Genomic DNA, 27,492 nt, shown 5'->3' with positions numbered 1-27,492 from the left:
ATTGTTGATTGAGGTGCAATCTTAGTAGCCACAATATCCTTGCCTGTGAAGCAATTTTTAACACAATGATGGCTGCACGCGTTTCTTTGCAGGTCACCATGGTAAACAATGGAAGAACAATGATTTCAAGCATCACCCTCCTTTTAACCCAATCAGCCTGACATAATGATCTCCAGCCTTGTGCTCGTCAACATTCTCACCTGAGTTAACAAGACGATTACTGAAATGATCTCAGCAGGTACTTTAATGACAGCAATGAAATGCACTGGAAAGTTTTTTTGGGCATTAAGTTAATTTTCATGGCAAAGAAGGACTATGCAATTCATCTGATCACTCTTCATAACATTCTGGAGTATATGCAAATTGCTGTTATAAAAACTTAAGCAGCAACTTTTCAAATTTCCAATATTTACGTAATTCTCAAAACTTTTGGCCACGACTGTACATCACAATATTACGAAAGATGAGAGAAATGCCCTCTCCCAGTTGGTGGAGGACAAGTCCCTTATATTCAAACCTGCTTATAAGGGCGGTGCCTTATTGATTCTAGATAAATCATATTATGTCTCAGAAATTATGAATCAACTACAAAGTGGGGATACATACTGCATTTTGCAGTCAGACCCTACAGGGCATATTAAATGCATGCTATTAAATGTTGTTGAACAATACAGAGAGAATGGAACGATAGACACCAAGCTGGGTGATTTTTTAATTAATCAACACCTGATTATACCGGTGTTTTAAACTTTGCCTAATGTCCACAAATCTATGACTCATCTGCCAGGTCGCCCCATAGTGGTGGCTACCGATTCTATTCTCTCTCCCCCAGCGATACTTTTGGATAAGGTATTAACTCCACTTATTAGAACAGCACTGTCATATTTGAGGGACACCCAACATTTTCTGTCGGAGGTTAAATCGGTGCAGCTCGATGCGGATTGCATTTTAGAAGAAAATAATTTAAAAGAAAATTATTTTTTCGTTTCACTTTTAACTATTGTGTTGGAGCATAATTATTTTCTGTTCCAAGACACTTTCTATCAACAGTAATGTGGGACCGCGATGAGGTCGAATGTCGCACTGGCATATGCAAATTGTTATTGTAATATGGCACGCTTTGAACGCAATTTTATCTATTTAAATCCACTGTATATACAGTACTGCATTTTTTGGCGTCTATCTATCGATGACGTGTTCTGCGTATGGTGGTGCAAAATTCCAAAACTAATGTGTTTTTCTGAGTCCATTTATTCGGTGTGGCCCGAGCTTCAGTTCACTTTACATTTTGATAGATGTCGGATCTCCTTCCTTGATACGTGGGTGATTAAAAGTATGGATAATAGGATTGTGATTGATCTATATATAAAAGACACTGACCGAAATAGCATACTGTTCTCTACTAGTAATCATCCTACCAACACAAAAAGGGCATTACCATATTCGCAATATCAATGGGTGAGACACATTGTTGGGGATCCTGAACAATGCAAAATCAGACTAAATGAGATGTCAGCCAAATTTGAGGATAGAGGATACCCTTTACATTTACTTAAGGAACAGGGAACAGAGAAAGAGAATTCCACAGACCATTGAGAATTTCAACAACGACCTATGGTATGCTATAAGAGAGCGAAGAATATTTGTGATAAAATTGTTAGAGCAGACATTGGCAGTGACAAAAGGGATTTAAAACAAAAATGCTTGCGTCTCCGAGACAAGGAACTTTTCCCTGCCTCGGGTGTGTACACTATTCGAGCGTCATTAAAAGCCCCTATATCACTCATCCAAGATCGGGAGAACATATCCCTATAAAAGGTTTTTTCACGTGTGAAAGCAATGTCATATATATTCTAAAGTGTCCATGTGGTCTTTTATATGTAGGGGAAACGTCCACACGAATGAAAGATCGATTTAGTAAGCACAAATCCACGATCAGGAAGGAGAATCTGTTATTACTAATACCACACCACTTCTATCAAGCGAGACATAATATATCGCAGTTGCGTTTTCAGATCATCGAAGGTGTTAAACAGCCTAGGAGAGGAGGTGATAGGAACTCACTAGTGATAAAGAGAGAGGCCTATTGGATCCATAGACTCCAAACCTTGGAACCTATGGATCTAAACCGTGACTACGAATTAAACAGTTTTTTATAAAAAAAAATATAACATTTTTTTTTCTTTCAGCTTCGTATTTAATTCTTTTACGATTTACAGTGATTGATTCGGTTTTAGATTTTATTTACATTTATACGTAGATAATGTTCATAGGTTTTCATGATGGATATATTTATATATGCTTTTCTACAGGTGAAGTGATGCGGAATTGTGCTGAGATTTATTTGTTATAATACTTGTTTGAATTATGTGTCTACACTTGTTTTTAGGAGGTGTGTCTTATGACATCACGATCACGTGATGCGCACACCTTGATGAGGGGTTTGGCTATTTAATAGTGGTTTTTGTAATGTGTTTATTGCTGTTTGATAAAGACACCTGCGGGTGTCGAAGCACGTCACAGGATTATGTGACAATAAACAAGAATCTTTTGCAGACAACTTATAGTGAGTGCCGACGCGAGCACCACGAATAAACATCCTGCAGTGCCGACCTATTGGACTTACTACTTCATATTAGAGTGCAGAGGGTGTCAGCAGTAAGTTTGTGTGCCCTTCCACTGATCTGTCAGAACAATAACCCACAAAAACGGATCCTGTCTGTGGAGCATACGCCTTCACTCGGTCAGCATGTATTGTCAACATAGTTTGAAGGCGGTGGCAGCATCAGGAGGTGACAGAGTGGCAAGGTGACATAGTGTGGATATGTCACCTTGCCACTCTGTGGTCCCCTCATGCTGCTGCCATCTCCACACTATGTCACCTTGCCACTCTGTGGTCCCCTCATGTTGCTGCCATCTCCACACTATGTCACCTTGCCACACTTTGGTCTCCGGATGCTGGTCTCCGGCGGCAGCATCCGGAGACCAAAGTGTGGCAAGGTGACATAGTGTGGAGATGGCAGCAACATGAGGGGACCACAGAGTGGCAAGGTGACATAGTGTGGAGATGGCAGCAGCATGAGGGGACCACAGAGTGGCAAGGTGACATAGTGTGGATATGGCGGCAGCATCGGGAGACCACAGAGTTGCAAGGTGACGTAGTGTGGAGATGGCAGCAGCATGAGGAGACCACAGAGTGGCAAGATGACATAGTGTGGATATGGCAGCATCCAGAGATCAGAGTGGCAAGGTGACATAATGTAGAGATGGCAGCAGCATGAGGAGACCACAGAGTAGCAAGGTGAAATAGTTTGGAGGTGGCACAGCATGAAGAGACCACAGAGTGGCAAGGTGACATAGTGTTGATATGGCGGTAGCATGCAGAGACCACAGAGTGGCGAGGTGACATAGTGTGGAGATGGCAGCAACATGAGGAAACCAGACTGGCAAGGTGACAAAGTGTGGAGATGGCAGCAGCATGAGGAGACCACAGAGTGGCAAGGTGCAGCGCTGTGCACGGTGGGGGGGAGGTTGGGGCGGTCCGCCCCCGATGCCGGCTCTCACGAGCAATGAGCACTTTCATCAATACAGATGGAAGCGATCATTGCTGGAGCGCTGACGCCCACATACTGCGGTGGGGCACGGGAGCGCATAGTTCCCTGCCTGTCCCACCGCCAATCACTGCCATAGGCTTCAGTATGTGAAATCCCGACGCAGGCGTTCATGCGTGCCTGTGATGGGACGCAGCAGGACAGTGATGTGTGCGCACCTTCCTCTGCGAGCAAGCGCCTGGACAGAGGTAAGTGTTTAGCTTTTATTTTATTTTAATTTATATTTTATTTTATTTTATGTGCCAACTTTGGGGGACACAGGAGAACATGTGGGAAAAAATATTATGGTGGGATACTGTGTGGGGGTAAATTATTATAGGATGGATTACTATGGGGGGGCAATAATTATGGGAGGAATTACTGTGTGGGGGAAAATTACTATATGGGGCAATGTGGGGGAAACTACTGTTTGGGGCAAATTACTATATGGTGTAGTGGGGGCAGTGTGGGGGAAATTAGTGTGTGGGGGCAGTGTGAAGGAAACTACAGTGTGGGGGCAGTGTGGGGGAAACTACTGTGTGGGGTCCAGTGTGGGGGATATTACTATGTTGGGCAGTGTGAGGGAAATTAATGCGTGGGTGCAATGTGTGGCAATTACTGTGTGGGGGAAATTACTGTGTGGGGGCAGTATGAGGGAAACTACAGTGTGGGGGTAGTGTGGGTGAAACTACTGTGTGTGGTCCAGTGTGGGGAAAATTACTGTGTGGGGGCAGTGTAGGGGGAAATTACTGTATGGGGCAGTGTGGTGCAAATTAATATATGGGGGCAGTTTCTGGGAAAGTACTGTGTGGGAGCAGTGTGGGGGAAATTACTGTATGGGGGTAGTGTGGGGCAAATTACTATATGGGGCAGTGTGGGTGAAATTACTGTGTGGGGGTAGTGTGGTGGAAACTATTGTGGGGGAAGTGTGGGGCAAATTACTATATGGGGCAGTGTGGGGAAATTACTATATGGGGCAGTGTAGGGGAAATTACTTTGATTGACTTGAAAACAAGGAATTCCAGCACTTACGATTTTGGTAGCTAAAACTTTGTCTTTTATTCAGGCAGTAGACAAAATGTACAGGACATCCACCCACAAGTGTAGCAAACTTGACACGTTTCGAACAAAAGTTCTTATTCTTAACAATGAACTGTGACTCCCTTGGTGGTTTTATATAATTTGAAACAGAAATACTCCACTATACACTTTCAACAGAAATCACTGCAGTAGTACACTGAGAATATATATATCTCTGAAAATGGCCACTATACGCTTTGACCAGAAAAAAATTAAAGAGTGAAATTCGTATATAGTTTTCTTGAAGTACTGAAATACGCCCCTATACGCTTTCACCAGAAATAACAGCAGCAGTGAACTGAGAATATTTATTTCTTGTTGGACGGAAATAGGCCACTATACGCGTTGACCAGAAAGAAATGTAAGAATCTGATTAAAGTTTGTATATATATTACTTGAAGTACTGAAATACGCAACTATACGCTTTCAACAGAAATAACTGCTACAATGCAGTGTGTATATATTTTTCTTTTTTTACTGAAATATGCTCCTATACGCTTTCAATAGAAATAACTGCAACAGTGCAGTGCGCATACATTTTTCTTTTTTTACTGTAATACGTCCCTATACACTTTCACCAGAAATAACTGCAACAGTGCAATGCGTATATATTTTTCTTTTTTTACTGTAAGACGCCCCTATACAATTTCACCCAAAATAATTGCAAGAGTGCAGGGCCGGTGCAAGCAAAGCTACATATTGGCGCCTTCTCCCCTTCTCACAGCTCACCCGGCTCTGGTCCCGTCTGCAGCAGCTGGCTTCTCCTCTGTGTGGTCCTGGTATCTTCTCTCTGCTACAGACAATCGCTGGTTTGAGGACCATATTTTTCGCCCTCCAAGATGCACTGGCCCATAAGACACACCTAGGATTTAGAGGAGGATAATAAGAAAAAAATATTTTCCATTGCACCTCAGGTCAGACCAGCAATCCGTCCCCCAATGTTAATCAGACATCAGATCAGACCCCCAATGCCTCAGATCAGTCCCCCATGTCAGCCATCAGCCCCCATCCATCAGCCCCCCATGTCAGCCATGAGCCCCCCATGTGAGGCATCATGCCCCCATGTCAGCCATCATGCCTCCCCATGTCAGCCATCATGCCCCCCCATGTCAGCCATCATGCTCACCCATGTCAGCCATCAGCTAAAATAAAAATAAAATAAAAAAACTTACCTCTCCTGGTCCTGGACGCCACCGCTCCTCACCACCAGTGCTCTCTCTCTTCTTCTTGGTTCTCGGTTGTCAGCTGTGAAGGCTGTGCACAGTGAGGTCACATGGTGCGCATACCTTTACAGCAGACAGCCGAGCGGAGGACCAGGAATCGGTGAGTACAGATCCTTCACTGCTTCCCGGTCCTCCTGTACTAACGAAGCACTTCCAAAATGGAAGCGCTTCATTAGTATTCGCCCCATAAGACCCAGAGGCAAATTTTTCCGCCCCCCCCTCTCTGCGCCCTAAGGGAGCCGCTTGGTCTGCCTTATTATAGCGCCGGCCCTGCAACATTGTAGTGCGTATATATTTTTCTTTTTTTTACTGAAATACACCCCTATACACTTTTACCAGAAATAACTGCAGAAGTAAAATGTGTATATATTTTTCTTGTAGTACTGAATAAGATACTCCTATATAAGCCTCTAAAGGCTTTTCAACATAGCACTTGCAGCCCAATAACAAATAGCTGGAATGACAGAGCTGTCTAATGGCTATTTGGATCCCCAAATTATCTTTCCCTGCACTTGTAAATCACTTTCCTATCAATGTCCCTAGCACCTTCTGACATCTCTCCCTGCACTAAGATGCTTTGAAATGATTCCTCCCTATCCTTTTCCCGCACTTATAAATCGTTTTTTCTGTCTTTTTTTCCCCACAATCGTTTTTCCACTTGCTGTCCCTAATGCGTTCAAACGTCTGTCCCTGCACTCTGAACGCTGGAAAATGGAAGAATCTAAAATGGCTGCCGTATTTTAGGTCTGTGACATCACAGGACTGGCTGGCTGCTGATTGGCTGCATGCAGGCATGTCAATCTGGCTGACCCCGCCTTCCCAGAGTTTCTTGTCCCATGTCCTCAGTCCTCACATGTGTAGCCACCATTTTAGGAAAATTGCGATTCATTACCATGAAGCGCGAGGAAATTTGCATTCGTTGCAAATTAAATTTTTCCTGAAATTCTAAACAAATTCCACTTTGTCAGCTTCGATTCGCTCATCTCTACTTATATACTTTATGCTTTAGACTTTTGCAGCTTGAATTGGACTTTTATATGATATGAAAACAGAACCAATATATCTTAATTACTTAAAGCAATTCTGTCACCAGCGATTTCCCTATCACATTGTTTGTATTTGCACATAGCTGTGCTTCATATGATTAAAATACTTATTTTCTTTTGTTGATCTGAGGCTCTGTTCCCAAGTTACAGACAGAAACAAATTGGTAGGTGTGGATCAATGGACAATCAGCTGCGGTGCCCTTAATAGGACAGGTTCAAAGTCCTTAATACAAAGTGGAAAAGAGGTTAACGGGTGCCGCGCTAAATTATGAAGCAGTATACGGGATCAAGAACCAGAATACAACGTGCCAAATTCGTATGATGCACAAGCGAAAAATTCCAAATCCATAAACAATAGTATACAGGCGGATCTCACACTTCCATATATACCATGCGAAGATTTTCAGCAACCTGTTACTCAGCTGCACATATATGAAGACGGCTGTCTTACGTCTTCCAGTTCACATGCGAAGGAATGGATGTCCGCCTGCAATATGCGATGAAATCTCCCTTTGGAGTAACAATCACACGAAAAGCTTGATCCGAAACAGCCCGGATTACCCTAGTAAAGGACAGAAAAAGATTGCGCAATACCCTCGGGATTTAAAAGTAGGAATACTTTAATCTACTTACAAAAAGCAAGTTTTCACAAGCATGTAAAATACCCGACCCGGGTTTCGCACTTAGCTTCGTCAGGGGCTGTTTCGGATCAAGCTTTTCGTGTGATTGTTACTCCAAAGGGAGATTTCATCGCATATTGCAGGCGGACATCCATTCCTTCGCATGTGAACTGGAAGACGTAAGACAGCCGTCTTCATATATGTGCAGCTGAGTAACAGGTTGCTGAAAATCTTCGCATGGTATATATGGAAGTGTGAGATCCGCCTGTATACTATTGTTTATGGATTTGGAATTTTTCGCTTGTGCATCATACGAATTTGGCACGTTGTATTCTGGTTCTTGATCCCGTATACTGCTTCATAATTTAGCGCGGCACCCGTTAACCTCTGTTCCCAAGTTATGATACTTTTTCATAATATGCAAATTAGACCTTTGGTAAATAAGGGCATCTCCATTGCACCCATAGGCGTGCGCAGCCTATTGCATTAGGGTGTGCACCCTAAAGCACAAACACAGACGCAGCACGCGCACGTGTGTATGTATATATATATATATATATTATATACACACACATATATCTACACAAATACACTCTGTATACATACATACAGACTTTCACTATTAATATAATGAAGGGAGAAGAAATCATTTTTAAACTTACCATATTTTTCGCCCTATAAGACGCTCCTGCCCATAAGACGCACCTAGGTTTTAGAGAGGGACAATGATAATAAAATAAAAAAAATCATTACACCTCAGGTCAGACCACCAATCAGACTCCCAATGTCAATAAGACCCCAATAAGACCTCAGATCAGACCCCAATTTAAATTATCTCCAATCAGACCTCAGATAAGAGCCCCAGTGCCTCATATCAGCCCCTAGTGCCCCCATATAAAATTAAAAAAAACACCTTTCCTGCTCCAGACGCTGCACTCTGCTGTGTGGGCGTGCACAGAGTGAGGTCACAGCGTGGCCTCACACTTTGCCCAGCCTTCACAGTGGAGCACATGAGGACCAGGAAGAGGTGAGTATAGCGCTTTCAGCGCTTCCTGGCCCTCTGGTACTAAGCAGTGCAGCACAGGGTTGACAGAACCAGTGTTCCCTCTAAGCCTTGGCAGCTGCTGAGCGGGATCGGCTCAGAGCTGGGTACAGCGCCATCAAAGGTGGGTGATAGGAAAACCTAAGATAATTGTCACATCAAAGAGCATACAAACCACTGCGCCATCCCATATAATACAGTATAACACCTGCACCATCCCGTACAATATACATATCTTACATAGAAAAACTAATAACCAAGAGGCTAAACAAAACTCTGTTTCTGACCCTTATGTTAAAACATAACTTTCATTAAATTGCTCTAACACCTAAACAACTAAAGGAAAAATAAAGAATTAAAAAAAAAACTGCTTTTTCTCTAGATGACCTTATGTTAATAGTAGTGTTAATAGAGTCTCAAAGGTCTGTAAAAATAGTGTAGCTGTTTTTATAGACCCTTGAGACTCTATTGCCACTACTTTAAGGTCATCTAGAGAAACAGCAGGTTTTTTAAATAATTTTTTTCCTTTAGGCAATCAAATGAAAGTTATGTTTTAACATAAGGGTCAGAAGCACTATTAGTTTTTCCATTCATAAAGCTCCACATTGAGCTCCCACCCAGCAGTAGATAGAAGCCTGCAGGACACTTCACCTTGTCACATCACCTGGGCACATGGTGATGGCTCCATTCCTATGCTGTCCCTGGCACTTCAGCAGCAGGGGTGGCGCGCTTCCTGTTTTCATAACTGAAAAGGAAGCTACTGCTGCTGCTGTGTTCAGCTCCCGAGAGAAGGGGGTGTGAGAGAATCAGCCAATGGCAGGGCAGCCAGCTGATACTGGCCAATCAGCAGCCTCCTCCCTAATAACAAAGCTCTGTAATGTACAGAGCTCTGTTATTGGAGAATTCAGGCATCAGCTGTATTGCTCTGCTGCCTGCAGTGCCGTTCACAGCGCTCAGTGCGCTAATGAACAGTGAAATCGGCGGCTCAGCGCACATTGTAAACCTCAAGTCGGCTTGATTAGGATGTGCCCAGGCACACCCGGCACACCCCGTGCGCACGCCTATGATTGCACCCAAGCTCCGCTAATTTCTGTGGTCAGCCCCTCCCTGGCTGCTCTGTGAATCAAAGGGAGGGGCTGGCCACAGAAAGGAGTGGAGCTTAGGTGCAACAAGAGCAATAGAGTCACCCTCATTGCACCAAAGGCTTCATTTGCCTAATAAGAAAATGTATCTTAACTCAGGAATAGAACCTCAGATCAACAAAAGAAAAAAAGTGTTTTAATCAGAGGAAGTACGGCTACGTGTCTATGCAACAGTTTCATAGGGAGTTATTTTTTTGTTTGTTATAGTAAGCATGATTAGAAATAAGAAAATATGCATGCATTACTTTTGAAATGGAAGCCATGGCACTGTGAAGGATTCATTTTTAACAGAACCATGGACACTGACTTTTTCTATTAACTTTATGGTGTCTGAGTTCTGGCAAGAGCATTATGCACTATTATTGCTGTCAAAAATCCTGGATTATGTATTAGTAAGAAAAGGAAAATACAAGACAAGACTGCTTCATAGGGCAATATTTCTGTAAATCAGTGATGGTGGACTGCTACCAGTAAACACTAGTGTAGGTACCCACCTTACTAGGTTAAGCAGAGGCACAACAATTGCATGAGTAAGGAGATCGGTGAGCTGCAAGTCAGGGAAACTGTAGATCACCAGGTCAATCGAAGAACAGAAGAAAAAATCCTGTTCAGCTACCCCATGAAGATTCCAGGGGACACCAACATCTAGACATAATTTATTGTAATACATTTCAGAAATCACAAAAGCCCCTTCTTAAGACAATGTGCCACAAAATATGCTGCCTCCGACAGCGGCAAAGGGTCCCTTTAAGAAATATTTGCGACGCCAGTTGCAGTGAAGCAACAACGGGACAGAGTCCCTTTAAGAATTGGTGTTGGTGGTGGTACCTGATCTAGGAATGGCTGAGTGGTATAGGGTGTCCTACAATGTCCCTTTAAGTAATGTTGTGTCACGGTGCTCCTACCTGGATATGCTGGACCCCAGGCATTGTCTTCCGAAGCATCAAATAAGGAGTAGTAGAATTGGGGGGATAAAGGAAATAATTTGAGTCCAGACCTTGTGATGAAGTTCAATAACAGCTTTACTTGACATAAACGTTTCTCCAAACGGGTTACAGACTTTGTCTTGTTTCCAGCAGGCTTTAGCATTAAATGTGGCATTCAAACTCGTCTCTACTACATCTATTGCTCTTCTGACTCTGCTGTACAAACAGGCTGACTGTATAACTCAGCTTTCTCTGGATGCTGCAACTTCTCTCGGTAGTCTGTCTCCTAAGTAATACCAGGGTACTTTCTGGCTTCTGAGGCTTCAGGTTGTGGCCACGATATCCAGCAGAGCTAAAAGTGCTCTAGCTGGCTTGCTTCGTGCCCAGCCCTTGCTTCCTTCCCCTAGCAGAGGGTAAGCTAGACTATCCCCTAGCAGCAGGTAAGCTAAACTGACTTCTAGCTAACTAGACCCCGTTCCTCCCTAGAGGGAGAGTTAGAATGGAAAGAAGGGCTCTATTCTCTCTAACTGTAGATCTGCCATGCTTGCTGCCACCTACTGGATAACCAGGTAAATTTCACTTGAACATAACAGTTGCAAAATAGGAAATGCACAGTGTTTGGACCTGAAATAACTACACAGGTGACATATTAGACCATTAGAGATAGTAGCGGGGTCCAGAAGTGGTAATGCCACTCACGGGAGTTACAAATGCGTTACAATAAACAACATTGCATTCAGCTGTTGGTTCCCCCTAAAATCTACATGGTATTTTCTTCTATTCTTCAAAAAATCCTGGTCTAGCCGATGGAACACTCAAGAAAGCTCTTAATGGTGGTGTGAGTTGGTGGAATCTTGTATAATATGTATAAAACCATTGGATTGCTTTGAGCAGGGATGTGGATACAGAGCTCTGCTTCTCCCACACCCCATGTGTTACATAGGCATCTATGTTGTCATGATGATGTCACATGACATCAGCCAAAATGAGGTCATTTCCTTCTTGCGTTTGTGATATAATGTTAAACATAGTGCTCCCTTCACAGCCTTTGTTTATAGACAGTTATTGTGCTCCGCTTCACTGTAATTTTAGGAAATGGTTAAAGACCTTAAGTCTCCATTTTTTCCCTGTCTTAACCACTGAGCCATGACCTTATCTTTGTTTTGCCAGATACAAAATGGAATAACTTGCACAGCATTGTTTTAACCTCGCAGTCACAAATGTTTCAAATCTCCCTCTCAATTCTTCATCTTACGAAGCAGACAATTTAACTCACATCGCAGCTAGTGTGAGAAAAGGTCACAGATCGCTTTCCTAGCCATCAAAGTGACAAAGTGGGTAAAAGATCGAGCAGCTTAATGAAGAGTTGTGGTGTCACAACAGGAAAAAAGATCTATTCTGCCAGCAGATAAGAGGCTTGTTTCTTCTTCAGGCTGTAATGTGCCACTTTCTCTTTCCCCTCATGTCCATTTCTTAAAGCTCTTGGCCTTCTTTTACTTCCCGTTCATTTGCGATGTATATTGCAAGCACTACAGTACGGAGACAAGCAGAAAATACATCTATTTTTTTTAAATTAGCCCACCCCTGCACAGTTCTTCTTTAGTAGACGAGTAGAGTGGGATTGCATTGGGCATGTCATCAGTAGTGTCAGATATGATAACATTTCTGCAATATATAGATGACATTAAATATACCATTATGAGGTGCAATATTAAGGCTGTCAAAATACCTCATACCATAAGATTCTATGTTTTGGATCAAAGTACATAGTATAAGGTTTTGTTATAGTACAAGGTATTTTAACTGTTCATGTTTTATGTTGTTTTAGATACTTCCTAGGTAAGAATTAGAGCATAATTGTCTGATGTATAAATGCATTGGAGGATGAGTGTAACCCTCTACCTGTTAACTTGCAAGTTTGACATATTTTATATATTTTTGCTTTTTTTTATTTTTAACCTCAATAAATTACATAGGGGTGTAGTACTTTCATTCAAAAGCTGTTCATATATCATATGTGGTGGTTTTCTGCACCACTAAAGTGAATAAGCCAACATCAGTCAGCCAAAAGCTATGTCATGGGCTCAGTTGACATAAATTTGCGTTAGAATATTAAGGATAATTTAAAAAAGACTGGCACACCATTGGTATAAACCATAGATGCCAGTTCTCCCTATTGATCCCATATGACGATGAACAATTCTACGGCAATTACGTAATTATATATATTTTTTGAGTGGCACATAAATGTGTCATTTGGGTGTTTTCAGCATCTGGAAGAATTTGCATATTCACGAGCATCTAAAAAAATGCCACCTCCGGTCCTCTGACTGAGATGAGATTTCATAGAGTGTATGCTTTAAACCAAAAGAAACTAAGACATCAATTAATAGGTTGGAGATGGATTTGCATGAGAAGCTCATTAATATGTCTTACTCTGCTTAGTCCTGAAAGCCCAGTTGTCATCGCAAGTCATTTACATGGCGAATATAACATTTATAATGCGATTTATGCAGTATTGTGAATTGTTATTTGGCATCGATAGTAAAAAACTGACTTCTAGTCTTGGTGTATCCATAGTGGTTGAGTAGTTTAGAGTAGAAGAAGGAGGTGCTGATGACACAAAGATATGTAACAGGGTTGATGTTCCTGGAGGGAAACGCCAAATGGAAAAGGATTTAGGAAAACTAGAAGAATGGTCAGAACTCTGGCAACTGAAATTTAATGTGGATAAGTGCAAGATAATGCACCTGGGGCGTAAAAACCCAAGGGCAGAATATAGAATATTTGACACAGTCCTGACCTCAGTATCTGAGGAAAGGGATTTAGGAGTAATTATTTCAGAAGACTTAAAGGTGGGAAGACAATGTAATAGAGCAGCAGGAAATGCCAGCAGAATGCTTGGATGTATAGGGAGAGGTATAAGCAGTAGAAAGAGTGAAGTGCTTATGCCGCTGTACAGAACACTGGTAAGACCTCACTTGGAGTATTGTGCGCAGTACTGGAGGCCATATCTCCAGAAGGATATAGATACTCTAGAGAGAGTTCAGAGAAGAGCTACTAAACTAGTACATGGATTGCAGGATAAAACTTACCAGGAAAGGTTAAAAGACCTTAATATGTATAGCTTGTTTTCTATGTGGTAGGTTTTCTTTAGTTTAAGCATTCTGGGAATTAACATTTCTGTTTTACCCTTTGACTGTAATCTTGGTACAGTTCTCAAATTAAAAATTGTCCTATTTTTTACCACCAAGTATCCATATACTGTAGAAAGCTTAACAAATATACCACTAATACACATAATATTCCTTGTATCAGATTTTAACTTTCACAGTTTAAGATTTTTTGACATGTTGAATATTTGAATTTGTTGTTTCATCTAAATGTGTAGCTGATTTTTTGGTTTTAAAATGTAAACTTGAACAGGAAATGTTACCTTTTTGTCTCTACAGCCATATAACAGACCAGATCATATTTGTCAAGCAATGCTGTAAAGGATTCTGCATTGATATTCTTAAACGTCTTGCCAAAACCATTGGATTTACTTATGATCTTTACCTGGTAACTAATGGAAAACATGGGAAGAAGATAGAAGGAGTATGGAATGGAATGATTGGAGAGGTGAGATACAGTTAGTGATATCCTATTGTTCTATTTTGTCTTACATTTTGAATCCTGCTGCATGTGTGTTTTTTTGTGCTGTAATATTGTGCTAAACTGAATTGCTGAACCCATTACCAAGTAAAAGTAGGTGCCAGGTAGGTATATGTTTATCTAAATACCTATGATATATTATTTTATTGGTATTGTGTAAACTGAATTGGATTGTCTCATGAACCTACACCTTGTATTTCTTGCGATATGTATCCAGATAATGACAAAACATAAAAAGTATGGTGCATGTAGGTGTAGTTATTGTTTTAACAGTACCAGATAAAAAATTGTGTCAACAAAAAGATGGTATAATAGTATATCCCAATGTTGCTTTAATATACAGATCCATTGGATCAGAAATGATGCAACTAGTGTTGTAGATCACCAATTTACATAAATGCATACAGTATGCATCAATCTGATTGACATATTTTTATTAAAACCATTGTCTTTAACTTGTAAAAGCAGCATTGCTCTGCACTATTTGTATATATCTACATGCTGGACATCTTAATAAGGTCCACCATTTATACAACATTTTATCATGGATTGATTGGTTCATAGTTTTGGCTGGCAGGAGCTGGTGTCGACTTGAGCTATAACTTATGCCAGTTTCAGGCGAAAGTTATAGTAGATCTGTAACTTCTAGAGATGAGCACATTTAAAAAAAATTCAATTTGGCTCAGTCACTAAATTTTTTGAAAATATTTGGTTCAATCCAAATTTATTTGCGGTGAAACGCGTTAAAAAGCGGCTTTTTCCTGGCTGCAGAGAGCCTTCATAGTGGTGTAGAACACTGTGCCTTGCAGTAACACACATAGGGAGTCTACTGTGGTAGTGAAATAATATGTGAGTCAGTATGACATTCAGATGACAGTCGTTGCTCTTAGAATTACTGCACATTTCACTTATTTGGGCAGTCACGGGGCCAAAGCTGACCAAATAACTCAAGTATAAACTCAGCCTTACAGGTCAATGTTAGCGCCAAGAAGAAGCACACTCCATTTACACCGTCGTCAACTGATTCCACATAGATGTCTACAGAACCTGTTCTATTAAAACGCTTATACAAGTAGAGCCTCCCTGACAGAGTGGAGAGGGTGTCAGCAGTAAGTTTGTGTTGATGTCACTGATTACTTTGCCCTTCCTCTTATACGTCAGAACAATAACCCTAAAAAAAACGGATCCTGTCTGTTGAGCATCCGCCTTCACTCGGTCAGCATTTGGTCAGTAATCCATCAGTATTTCTAATGCCCAAAAAAACTGGAGTGGATTCAAAACAGAGAGGACCGAGACCATTCAAGAACTGCTGGGTTGCTGGTCAAGACACGACCGCTAGCTCACACCCGGAGCTCAGGCCTCTCGAAGTAACCCCTGCTGCCAAGCCCCCTTACTGTGCTGCGATCTCTGCCTGCGGCTGAAACATTTAGGCTTCTGCCACTCCCCTGTGCCGGGCCTGGCACTTCTCTGCCTGACATACTGTTAGATCAAATAAATAAATAAAATGGAAATTAAAACACCCCAGAAAAGTCTGTAATTTTCTCACTTCACCACACAACGGCTATTAAGCACTTTCCCCCCACTAAAACAAAAAAGGGCTTTAGAACATATAACTGTACAGCTGAATGGCAAATAGGCCCTTATTTTTTTTCCACTTATACACGCCACAGAATGCTTTAGAAAATATAACTGCACCGCTGAACGGCAAACATATTTTTCTTTTGCCACTATTACACAACAAAAAGTGCTGTAATTTCCACACTTCACTACACAATAGCTAATAAGCCTTTTTTTTTTTCACTAACACAAGCCAAAAAATGCTTTAGAACATACAGTGGATATAAAAATTCTACACACCCCTGTTAAAATGTCAGGTTTCTGTAATGTAAAAAATGACACAAAGATAAATCATTTCAGAACTTTTTCCACCTTTAATGTGACCTATAAACTGTACCACTCAATTGAAAAACAAACGAAAAAATAAATAAAAATAATAATAATATGGTTGCATAAGTGTGCACACCCTTAAACTAATACTTTGTTGAAGCACCTTTTGATTTTATTACAGCACTCAGTCTTTTTGGCTATGAGTCTATCAGCATGGCACATTTTGACTCTTCTTTGCAAAAACACTCCAAATCTGTCAGATTGTGAGGGCATCTCCTGTGCACAGCCCTCTTCAGATCACCCCACAGATTTTTAATCGGATTCAGGTCTGGGCTCTGGCTGGGCCATTCCAAAACTTTAATCTTCTTCTGGTGAAGCCTGAAAGTTCTGAAATGATTTATCTTTGTCTCATTTTTTTTTACAGCACAGAAACATGACATTTTAATAGGGGTGTGAAGACTTTTTATATCGACTGTATAACTGCACTGCACAAGAGCAAATAAGACGTAGAAATATTTCCTTGTAATAAATCCTGTTAATGGCTGTAACACCCCAATAACCAGAACGGTTTGCTGAAATTACAGAGCTGTATAATGGCAATTTGGGTCCCCAGTCAGTGCAGAAAGGTGTAATAGGATTGTTCCTATTACCCAGGCTGTAACTTCCCATACTGAACCCTGTTCAACATACAGTGCCTTGCAAAAATATTCACCCCCTTGACTTTTTTAGTATTTTGGTGCCTCACAACCTGGAATTAACATGGATTGTTTGAGGATTTGCATAATTTAATTTACAGAACATGCCCACAACTTTGAAGATGTTTTTTCTTTTTTTGTTGTGAAGCAAACAACAAATAGGACAAAATAACAGAAAAAGTCTATATGCATAAGTATTCACCCCCCTAAAGTCAATACTTTGTAGAGCCACCTGTTGCGGCAATCACAGCTCCAAGTCACTTCGGATAAGTCTCTATGAGCTTGCCACATCTTACCACTGGGATTTTTGCCCATTCCTCCTTGAAAAACTGCTCTAGCTCCTTCAAGGATGGTTTGCGCTTGGGAACAGCAATCTTTAAAGGGGTTCTGCAGTTTGTTTAAACTGATGATCTATCCTCTGGATAGATCATCAGCTTCTGACAATCGGGGGTCCGACCCCCAGGACCCCCGTCGATCAGCTGTTTGAGAAGGCAGCGGCGCTCCAGCAGTGCCGCGGCCTTCTCACTGTTTACCGCTGGCCCCGTGCTGTCATGACTAGTATCAACTGGCCTGGCTAAGCTCCGTTCACTTAAATGGAGCTTAGCCCCGCCCAGGCAGGTTGATACTAGTTGTGACGTCACTGGGCCAGCGGTAAACAGTGAGAAGGCCGCAGCGCTGCTGGAACGCCGCCGATCGGAAGCGGATGATCTATCCAGAGGATAGATCATCAGTTTAAACAAACTGCAGAACCCCTTTAAGTCTGACTACAGATTTTCTATTGGATTGAGATCTGAGCTTTGAATAGGCCATTCCAACACATTTACATGTTTCCCCTTAAACCACTCAAGTGTTGGTTTAGCAATGTGTTTGTTGTCATTGTCCTAATGGAAGGTGAACATCCATCCTAGCCTCAAATCACGCACAGAGTGGCACAGGTTTTGCTCAAGAATATCCCTGCATTTAGCACCATTCATATTTCCCTCAACTCTTATCAGTTTCCCAGTCCCGACTGCTGAAAAACATTCCCACAGTATGATGCTGCAACCACCATGTTTTACTGTGGGGATGGTGTTCTTTGGGTGATGTGATGTGTTGGGTTTTCGCCAGACATAGCATTTTCTTTGATAGTCGAAAAGTTCAATTTTAGTCTCATCAGACCAGAGCACCTTCCTCCATACATTTTGGGAGTCTACCATATGCCTTTTCACAAACTCACAACGTGCCTTTTTGTTTATAGTTCAAATTAATGGCTTTCTTCTGGCCACTCTGCCATAAAGCCCAACTCTATGGAGTGTATGGCTTATTGCCGTCCTATGTACAGATACTCTAGTCTCTGCTGTGGAACTCTGCAGCTCCTCCAGTGTTACCTTTGGTCTCTGTGCTGCCTCTCTGAGTAATACCCTCCTTCCCTGGTCCTTGAGTTTTGGTGGGCGTCCGTTTTTTGGCAGGTTTGCTGTTGTGCCATGTTCTTTCCATTTGGCTATGATAGATTTGATGGTGCTCCTGGGGATCTTCAAAGATTTGGACATTTTTTATAACCTAACCCTGACTTAAACTTCTCAACAACATTGTCCCTTACTTGTTTGGAGAGTTCCTTGATCTTCAAGGCAGTGTTTGGTTAGCGATACCCCTTGCTTAGATGTTGCAGCCTCTGGGGCCTTTCAAGAAAGGGGTGTACATGTAATGACAGATCATGTGACACTTAGATTGCACACGTAGACATAATTTTGCTAATTATGTGACTTCTGAAGGTAAATGCACAAGAGCGATGAATATATACGCACATGCCAATTTTCTGTTTTCTATTTCTAAACAATAGTTTTAGTTGTATATTTCTCTCATTTCACTTCACCAGCTTAGACTATTGTGTTCTGATCCGTCACATAAAATTCAGATTAACAAAACATTGAACTTGAGGCTGCAATGTAATAAAATATGAAAAAAGTCAAGGGGGTGAATACTTTTGCAAGGCACTGAAAATGCTGTGGAATGATTCCTCCCTATCCTTTCCCTACACCTTGAATGATCTCTCCCTGAACTTGTAAATAATTTTTTTTGCACAATGAAGTTTTTTGTAGCACTGTCCCTAGCGCCTGCTGATGTCTCTCCCTGTACTAAGTACACTGGAAAATGGCAGAATCCAAGATGGCTGAGGCTCTTTATAGAGCTGTGTCATCACAGTGCTGGCTGCTGATTGGCTGCATGCATGGCATTATGGGTGATCCTGCCTTTTCAGAATTCCTTGCTCCATGTCCTCACATGTGCAGCAGCCATTTTAGGAAAAAATGTGATTTGTTACCATGAAGCATGAGGAAATTTGGCTTCAATGCGAATCATAATTTTTTCTAGTCACTTCAATAAACTGTTGAAAAGATGAAAAAGTAGCAAATTATGGTGCAAATGTAGTGCATACCATCATTTGTGACTTTTTCATGCCACAACAGTGGCGTAAAATCTTTAATAATGTCTCCAGTGTCTTAGTAGTTAGCACTCTTGTTTTGCAGTGCTGGAGTCATGGGTTTGAATCCAACCAAGGGCAAGATCTACATGGAGTTTGTATGATCTCACTGTATTTGAGTGAGCTATATCTGGCTACTGTAATCAATTTAACATAATTCAAAATGTGTGATTATAAGCCCCAGTTTAGACAGTCACTGAATGAATTATGACAATTTCTGTGCATCACTGTGGATTATGTCAGGACTATCTAAATGAATAAACTAAATAAATATATTTTACAAATGAGACATGAATCTTATCTCAGAATTCAGTGTTTATGAGGCACAGTGGCCTCCATCAGATTATTATTATTATTATTATTATTATTTTGGTGGGGGGGGGCAAAGCAGGTGAAAAATTCTTATTCAAGACAAACAAGTAGACAAATGTATATGTATAGAAATTAAACAACACACTTAACAGGTCCGTCTGACTAGGGAGTGAAAGTACACAAGCTTGTCTACATCTTTCAGCACTGAATGGGGGAATGGGGAATTTAAATGACCTCAGGAAATGTTCTTACAGATGAAGCCAATGTACACTTACTTAAAATAGAAACAAACATAAAATCAAAGATTGTCTGCTCTCGTGGCAGCAAAAGTTTTAAATATGATGGCGATAAAGTTCAGTCTGATGTGATAGAAAGTGACAGCACGGAGCCAAATGCATAAAGTTGTCTCTGTTTTTTGAAAACTCACCAGCCCTGAAGTCAGAAGCAGAGTCAATTGAAAAGACTGAAAAGGTCACTGGGAATGAATAAACCACAGATAACACAGCAAACAGAAAACTGAAAACACATCTGCTCAAGTGTATATGGCCATGTGTTGCTTCCCTATCCTAAACGTTGCCATGGAATATTCCACTTAAGGCTGGGTTCACACCTAAGCGTTTTACAGCGCGTTCCTACGCGCTGTAAAACGCTCAACAAGGAGAAACCAATGATTCCCTATGGGAATGGTTCACACTTGGGCGTTTTACAGCGCGTACGATCGCGCTGTAAAACGCCCGACGCTCCAAAAAGTACATGAGCGACTTTTGGGGCGTTTGTGGCCATAGGACACTGTAGTGAATCACACAAACGCGCGTCAAACGCGCGTTTACTATTACAAAAACGCGCATAAAAATGCGCGTTTGCGCAACGCTCAAGTGTGAACCCAGCCTAAATGCATGATGACCAGGACTCAACAGAAATGAATCAGTCTCCATGATGAAATTGACGTTAGGTAGGATTAGCACCATAGCTAGAGGTATATGTTAGGGAAACTTTTTATTTATTTCAGCTACTGTATATCCAAGGGCATATATTTCATAGAAGCTGACCACGTGGCTGTTATAAATCCCTCAAATAGATGGGGCCCAACTCTGGTTCCAACCCCCCCCTGCTGCTTTATGATGAGATCCTGATAGAGGGTGGCTATTTGGACCAAATCAGTACAAGACCCTTTTGTTTTTTGGGTGTCAATATCTAAAATTATAACGAGGAACCCCTTTTAAAAATGATGTTGTATTTGCATTGAAACATTTAAAAAACGATTAGCTCCAAAATTTTGTGGCATTTCCACTGCGCGTGTCCGTAAAAGTAGGGTGAAAATGGGTGTGGCTAACTAAAAGACTAGGATTTAAGCGCATTAAAAAAATTCTCATGAAAAGGTAGCCAAAGAGAAAACAAATTACATTCACAGACATATACAAAAGTCCGAATTTTACCAAGTGTGAAAGTTGGTAGCAATGATGGATATTGAAAAGAAATTATGAAATGGGTATCTGCAACCAAACATGTATCACATTATGGCATTTTTGATGCATGTGTTCTAAGTAAAGGTGAGCGACTTTGCCAGAAAAGTTGTATTTGACATTCTGAAGTCTCTTAGGACTGAATTCAACTCCATTTAAGTTCTATAACACCAAAACAGCAATAGTAATGTCAAAGTGACAGTAACATTTATGACTATGGGCAAATGGAGGCTAAATGGTAGTAACAAACAGCCTGTAAAAATACACAGTATTGTCAGATTAATTTATTTTTTTATTTTTTTTCAATTTTTTAAATTTTCCACAATGTCTTCTGAACAAAATAGTGTCTGCCATTTTGTGCGATTTGTACAGGACAAATCCCCAAAAATGCCGAAATTTTTGGAAACCAACGTTTTGGGGAAATTCAATTTGCTTACCTCTACTTCCCAGGGTAATACACATTTAGATTTACCAATCATAATTTTGTCTGGCTGGTACTTTTTCCTTCAGATTTGCACATAAGAACAATGAATATATACTCACCTCACCAATCCTTCATAGCTCCTTTTCTGTTGCCTACCAGGTTCCTGCTGGTATCTACTTCTTGGTCCCTCGTGACAAACAGGAATTATAACTCAACCAATCGCTGAGGAGAGTCACCACTGTGTCTGGTTATTGACTTAACATTCATTTCCTGTCTGTCTAGGTCTGCGATGGCTAACCTCCGGCACTCCAGCTGTGGTAAAACTACCACTCTCAAGATGTACACTTGCTTGGCTGTTCTCAGAACTCCATAGAAATGAATGGAAAATGCTGAGAGTCATAGTTTCACCACAGCTGGAGTGCTGGAGGTTAGCCATCACTGTTCTAGAGGGATCATGAAGGAGAGACCAGTTTGGGTCCAGTAATCATCACAATGGATTTGGCAAAGGATCAGTGTCATAAATATAACATTCATATACCATTATACACTGCATATCTCCTGTCTGGCCAGACAAGGCTTCTTGGATAAGACAACCCCTTTTTAATTATTACTTTTTACCCTTAAGAACAGGCATTTAATTCTAGTTAGATTTGCAGGTCTTATATGTCTATATATTTAATAATACCTCCATTTTCCAAGTATGTTTTATTCACTATTAAACAATTTTATAGGACTATTGTGCTCAGCTCCAATATAAAGATAATGTGGTGCATGAGATGTAATGAAACCTTCATTCATTGGATTTGATTGACACCTCTCATGACATTATTCGAACAGATCAGCAGCTGGATGGATGAGAAATCATTTCAAGAAATATTTGCATTAGAATTCCCTGTAGGAACTAAAAGGCACAGTTGTAACGTACTGACTGGGTAAAGATTTGGACTGGCTCATTATTTTTACTTTACACATCTGCATATTAAGTTTATCCATATGAACACTATAGCAAAATTTACATAAAGCCTTTGTATATTTGGGCATTGCAGGGGTAACCAGTTGGAATGCAAATAAAAGGATTTTGCATGTAGATCTCAAATGGATAGCTCTACTACGATTATAAATTCTGCATGCACCATACACTTCACGCTAACGCTCATTATGGGCATGATTTTTAGAGCTACTTTGGCTGTTTTAACATGTGGTGTTTGTAGGATTAATGACCTTTATTACACAAGGATTAACCTGTTCACAGGCTATTATGAAAGGTCTGACACATAGACGTCTGCCTGTGTTGTACTGAATATTTATAGTGTGCTATGCTGACTAGTTATTATTATGCTACGCAGTGGGCAAAAATAGCCTCTCTTTCCACTATCCAGTTGCTTTATTACAGCAGATAATGAAATTTACTGAGCACTCATTTTCAGAGAGTTTCATGCATAAATGATTTCATTAAGGGCAGGCTTGATTTATATTTTTTGTCCAAACCCCCTACTACTTTTACACTTCTACTTGTAATACTGTAGCTCACCATGAGTTTAAGCTTGCCCTGCGTCCATCTGTATACAATAAGTGCATGCCAAATAGTAAGGCTTCATTAAACCCATAGAAAACATCAATATTATGTAAATGATGAATTTGAATACATGACACAAAGGCACCATGCAAGCTGAAAACAATAATGTACAGCACAAATGAATATTCAATATGCTGAATAGTTGGCGAATGGGTTTTCAACTACCTACAATACCAACTGTTTGTTCAGATTGTACATTCAGTTTTAATCGTATGTACGCTCTCAATTTGCATTAACAGGTCTTGCATTATAAATTCTAAAACAAATTCACAAGTTCTAATGGCGGATTGGGATATTATTCTAATTTACCAGCCTGGTAGGAAGGCTATAAAACAAAGGCCAATGATAAGGTGAATCTGTCAACAGTTTTGGCCATTGTAAATTGCTGAGAGCAGTAGCTGGTGTTGGAGAGAACAGCACAAATATACCTTTTGGGAGCTTTTATCATCAGTGTGAATATGAACTTTTATTCTTTTCTGGCATAAGCTCTGGAGGTGGAACTTCACTATGAAGTGCTCTCTGCATTGTGCTACCTTATAACCCCTCTCCTCTGCTCTGAGCGACGGTTGTAGCTTCCAACCAAGAGCCCACTACAGCTGTCACTCAGAGTAGAGTGGGGAGTCTGTGAAGTAGCTCAATCAGACAGCACTTCACAGTGAAGATCTGCTTCCAGTGCACATAACCAGTTCATTACAGGCAATTGTCCATTTTTGCATTTCCATTTTTCACTCCCTGACTTTCCAGAGCCGTATTTTTGTTATTTTTGCCCTTCACATAGCTGTAGGAGTTCTTTTTTTTTTATGGGATAATTTGTACTTTCTTATGGCACCATTAGTGGGAAGCTGGAAAAAAAAAAGTCAAATAAGGTGGAATTGAAAAAAAAAAAAAAATTAATTTCCGACACAATTTTGTGGGTTTCATTTTTATGCCATTCCTTATGCAGTAACACTGACTCCTTCATTCTCTGGATCAGTACAATTATAGCAATACCACAATTGTATACTTTTTTTCTCCTATTTTAATACTTAAAAAAATAAAAGCTGGAAAAAAAATTAACCAATGGACACCGTACCCCCTTCAGACCCCCCACTGCTTCCCTGAAATTATCGGAGCAGCCTGTTGCACATCCGTGTGCCCTCTCCATTAATTTCTATGAGAGTTCTGCAGACAGCTAAGCGCTGTACTTTAAGGAGTAGAATCTGAGAATAAAAGTTCATACTCTTACTACTCCTGATAAGAAAAACTCCCAGTCTGTACCTAATGCAGTCAGCAGTTTAGAATAAAAAAACTGCTGATATATTCTCTTTAATTTCCACTGTCTTCCAATGGAAGTGTTTATGAGAATTGAAACTGACAGTGTACATAGAAAAATATATAGATAGATAAATAGATACTGTATAATCTGTATATTCTCATTCTAGTGATCTGAGGGGGTCTCAGCACTTGGGCCTCCATCTATCAAAGCCTTTGTTATTATCCAGAAACAGTGACATCCTAGTCTATTGACTGTCTGGTATTGCAGCTCAGCTACATTGACTTTTGTGGGCTGAATGGCAACACCAGACGAAGCTCAAGATTAATAGGGGTGATTTGGGGGGAAAACAGTATCTTTTTTGCAACCCATAGGTGGAATATAACATTTTCAGTAAAATTTGTGACTTAAAAAATGTGAGAAGAGTTGGCATGGTTATCTGGGAGCAGGCATGACCAGCAATTTTAGATTTCCCATCTATAAAGCCAAAACTTTCACAAATTTTACCATGCCTCTACATCTGTTCATAGCATTTCAATTTCTGTACATTGATGTGCCAAATGTATTCAGAGGCATGCACCTTTTAATAAGTTTGCTGCATTTCACTCCAAAGCACTTCAGTTTAAGACTGGCATATAGAGTGCCAGACTCAATAAATCTTCCCTAAAGTTTTTAAATAACAGATTGTTGTATATCTATGAGAGAAATTGAGCAGCATAGCGCAACCCAAATTATGGCAGATGTCAATTGTTAGTTATACCTCTTCCCCAGGGATAGTTGGCCTAAAATAGCATGACAGATGAGAAAAATAAGATAGAGGAAATACTAATGGACAAAAAGATAAAAATATAAGAATACAAGTATTTATGAAGTAAATTAAAGTTATGACAGTAGAAACCATGGATCACTGAAGAGTTTATAGATGTAGTATGCAGTTTTGCCTGCTTGAATGAACTATTAACAAAAAAACAAGTCATGAAACACGATGCTGATGTCTTATAGAACAAAAAGAAAGAGAGAACTGATCTTCAGATATGATGACGAATCTATGAACGCTATAGGATTTTCTGTGGCAATCTGATCCTTTTCAACATGGCATCTTTATGGCATTTGTATTATCTCCCATGCCAGCATGGGTTTAACTGTAGGTACTCTGTTCTCCTTCTACATTGAGAAAGCAAACTGATTTAGTAGATGGCATTGTGGATATAATTTTTAAAGTCATTTCATATAGTCTACTTCCTGTCCTGGCCTTCAACGTCCCCCTTTGCTTGGATTTTTAGCACAGTAAACAGTCTTGCTTGACTTTCTCAGTTAGACCATCCCTACGGCCGGAGTGGGAAGGGGGATGAGTGACTCAATTACAACATCATGCATTACACAGATAAGCAACGCTCTTCTGTTGGCATCTGTATCTAGGCCTTACAACAGAACAATAGAGTTGTCATACTATTATCCAAATTTTACAATATCCTATTTTGCTAACAGATAACATCTTTGCCTTGCAACAATGGATTGGCTAACTATGTAGGAATTCTGACTCTTTTTGCATTGAATTTTATTGGTATAGTACTGCCAACACCAAAAAAAGAAAATAGCCAAAAATTATTTAAACAATAGTTTTCTATGTTGATTTACAAAACTACCCTCTTCTAACCAGAATTTCCCTTGAATAGGCCTTTTAATCATTTATGCCCTGATGTGTTGGCGAGCTAAGAAAGTAGTGATTCCCACTAGAGACTGATGCCATTAATATGTAACTTAGTAAATTAATTCAAGTAATTTCAAGTGGTAAAATTGGAGTAGATAATCTTAATTAATTAAAAATACATTTGAACAAAACATGTCTTGAGAATGAATTAACATAATGGAGACAATATGAGCCACTTGACCACTAGACTTTTAGAAAGCATAAAAATCAAGTTTACTATATTTAAGTCATGATCTGTAACTGCTTTTTCTCGCATTTTGAAATTGTAAAGTTCACAGACAACAAAATGAAGCAGGCAGTTTGGAAAAAAAAATATTATACAGTATGTGCACCAAAAATATATCTGGTATGAATTTGTCAAAAGTAAAAAAAATAAAAAAAAATAAAATATATATATATTTGAATGATGCTGTAGAAAAAGGGAGAGTTGGACTAGTTCCTATTCTATTCCATTATACCTCTCCTGGTTTTTACAGTGACAACTGATTTGTGACCTGTACCCGTGGATTATGAAAAGGATGAGAATTAAGAAACCCATTAAACTTTTTTGGCAAAAATATTCTGTGTTTTCAACAAAAGCAGGCAACATAGATAGAAACTGAGTCATTGTCTTTTTTTTTTGTGAAGAGTTAAGCTTAAATTCTGATTGCAAGGTTAGGCTCTATTCGCATCTTCGTTGGAGGAAGATTCCATATTTGCTGGAAAACATATACAGTCAGGTCCATAAATACTGGTACATCGACACAATTCTAACATTTTTGGCTCTATACACCACCACAATGGATTTGAAATGAAACAAACAAGGTGTCGGCCTTAATTTAAGGGTATTTACATCCAAATCAGATGAACGGTGTAGAGATTACAACAGTTTGCATATGTGCCTCCCACTTGTTAAGGGACCAAAAGTAATAGGACAAAATAATAATCATAAATCAAACTTTCACTTTTTAATAATTGGTTGAAAATCCTTTGCAGTCAATTACAGCTGGAATGCATAGACATAACCAGACGATGGGTTTCATCCCTGGTGATGCTCTGCCAGGCCTCTACTGCAACTGTCTTCAGTTCCTGCTTGTTCTTGGGATGTTTTCCCTTCAGTTTTGTCTTCAGCAAGTGAAATGCATGCTCAATCGGATTCAGGTCAGGTAATTGACTTGGCCATTGCATAACATTCCACTTCTTTCCCTTAAATAACTCTTTGGTTGCTTTTGCAGTATGCATTGGGTCATTGTCCATCTGCACTGTGAAGCGTCGTCCAATGAGTTCTGAAGCATTTGGCTGAATATGAGCAGATAATATTGCCCGAAAAACTTCAGAATTCACCCTGCTGCTTTTGTCAGCAGTCACATCATCAATAAATACAAGAGAACCAGTTCCATTGGCAGCCATAC

General features: G+C 40.2%; 1 protein-coding gene across 1 annotated transcript in view; it reads left to right on the top strand.

The window, feature by feature from the left end:
• The window catches only part of GRIN2D (glutamate ionotropic receptor NMDA type subunit 2D), a 456,113-nt gene that overhangs the window by 193,048 nt on the left and 235,573 nt on the right, over window positions 1-27,492 (top strand). The window contains exon 6 of the mRNA XM_044277508.1: window positions 14,153-14,290. Within this exon, the coding sequence (XP_044133443.1) occupies window positions 14,153-14,290 (138 nt within the window). The remainder of the gene's footprint in view (window positions 1-14,152; window positions 14,291-27,492) is intronic.

Source organism: Bufo gargarizans, chromosome 2, assembly GCF_014858855.1.
Source record: "Bufo gargarizans isolate SCDJY-AF-19 chromosome 2, ASM1485885v1, whole genome shotgun sequence".
NCBI lineage: Eukaryota > Metazoa > Chordata > Amphibia > Anura > Bufonidae > Bufo > Bufo gargarizans.
Note: the sequence above shows the minus strand (reverse complement) of the source record. Positions and strands in the feature narration are given on the sequence as shown.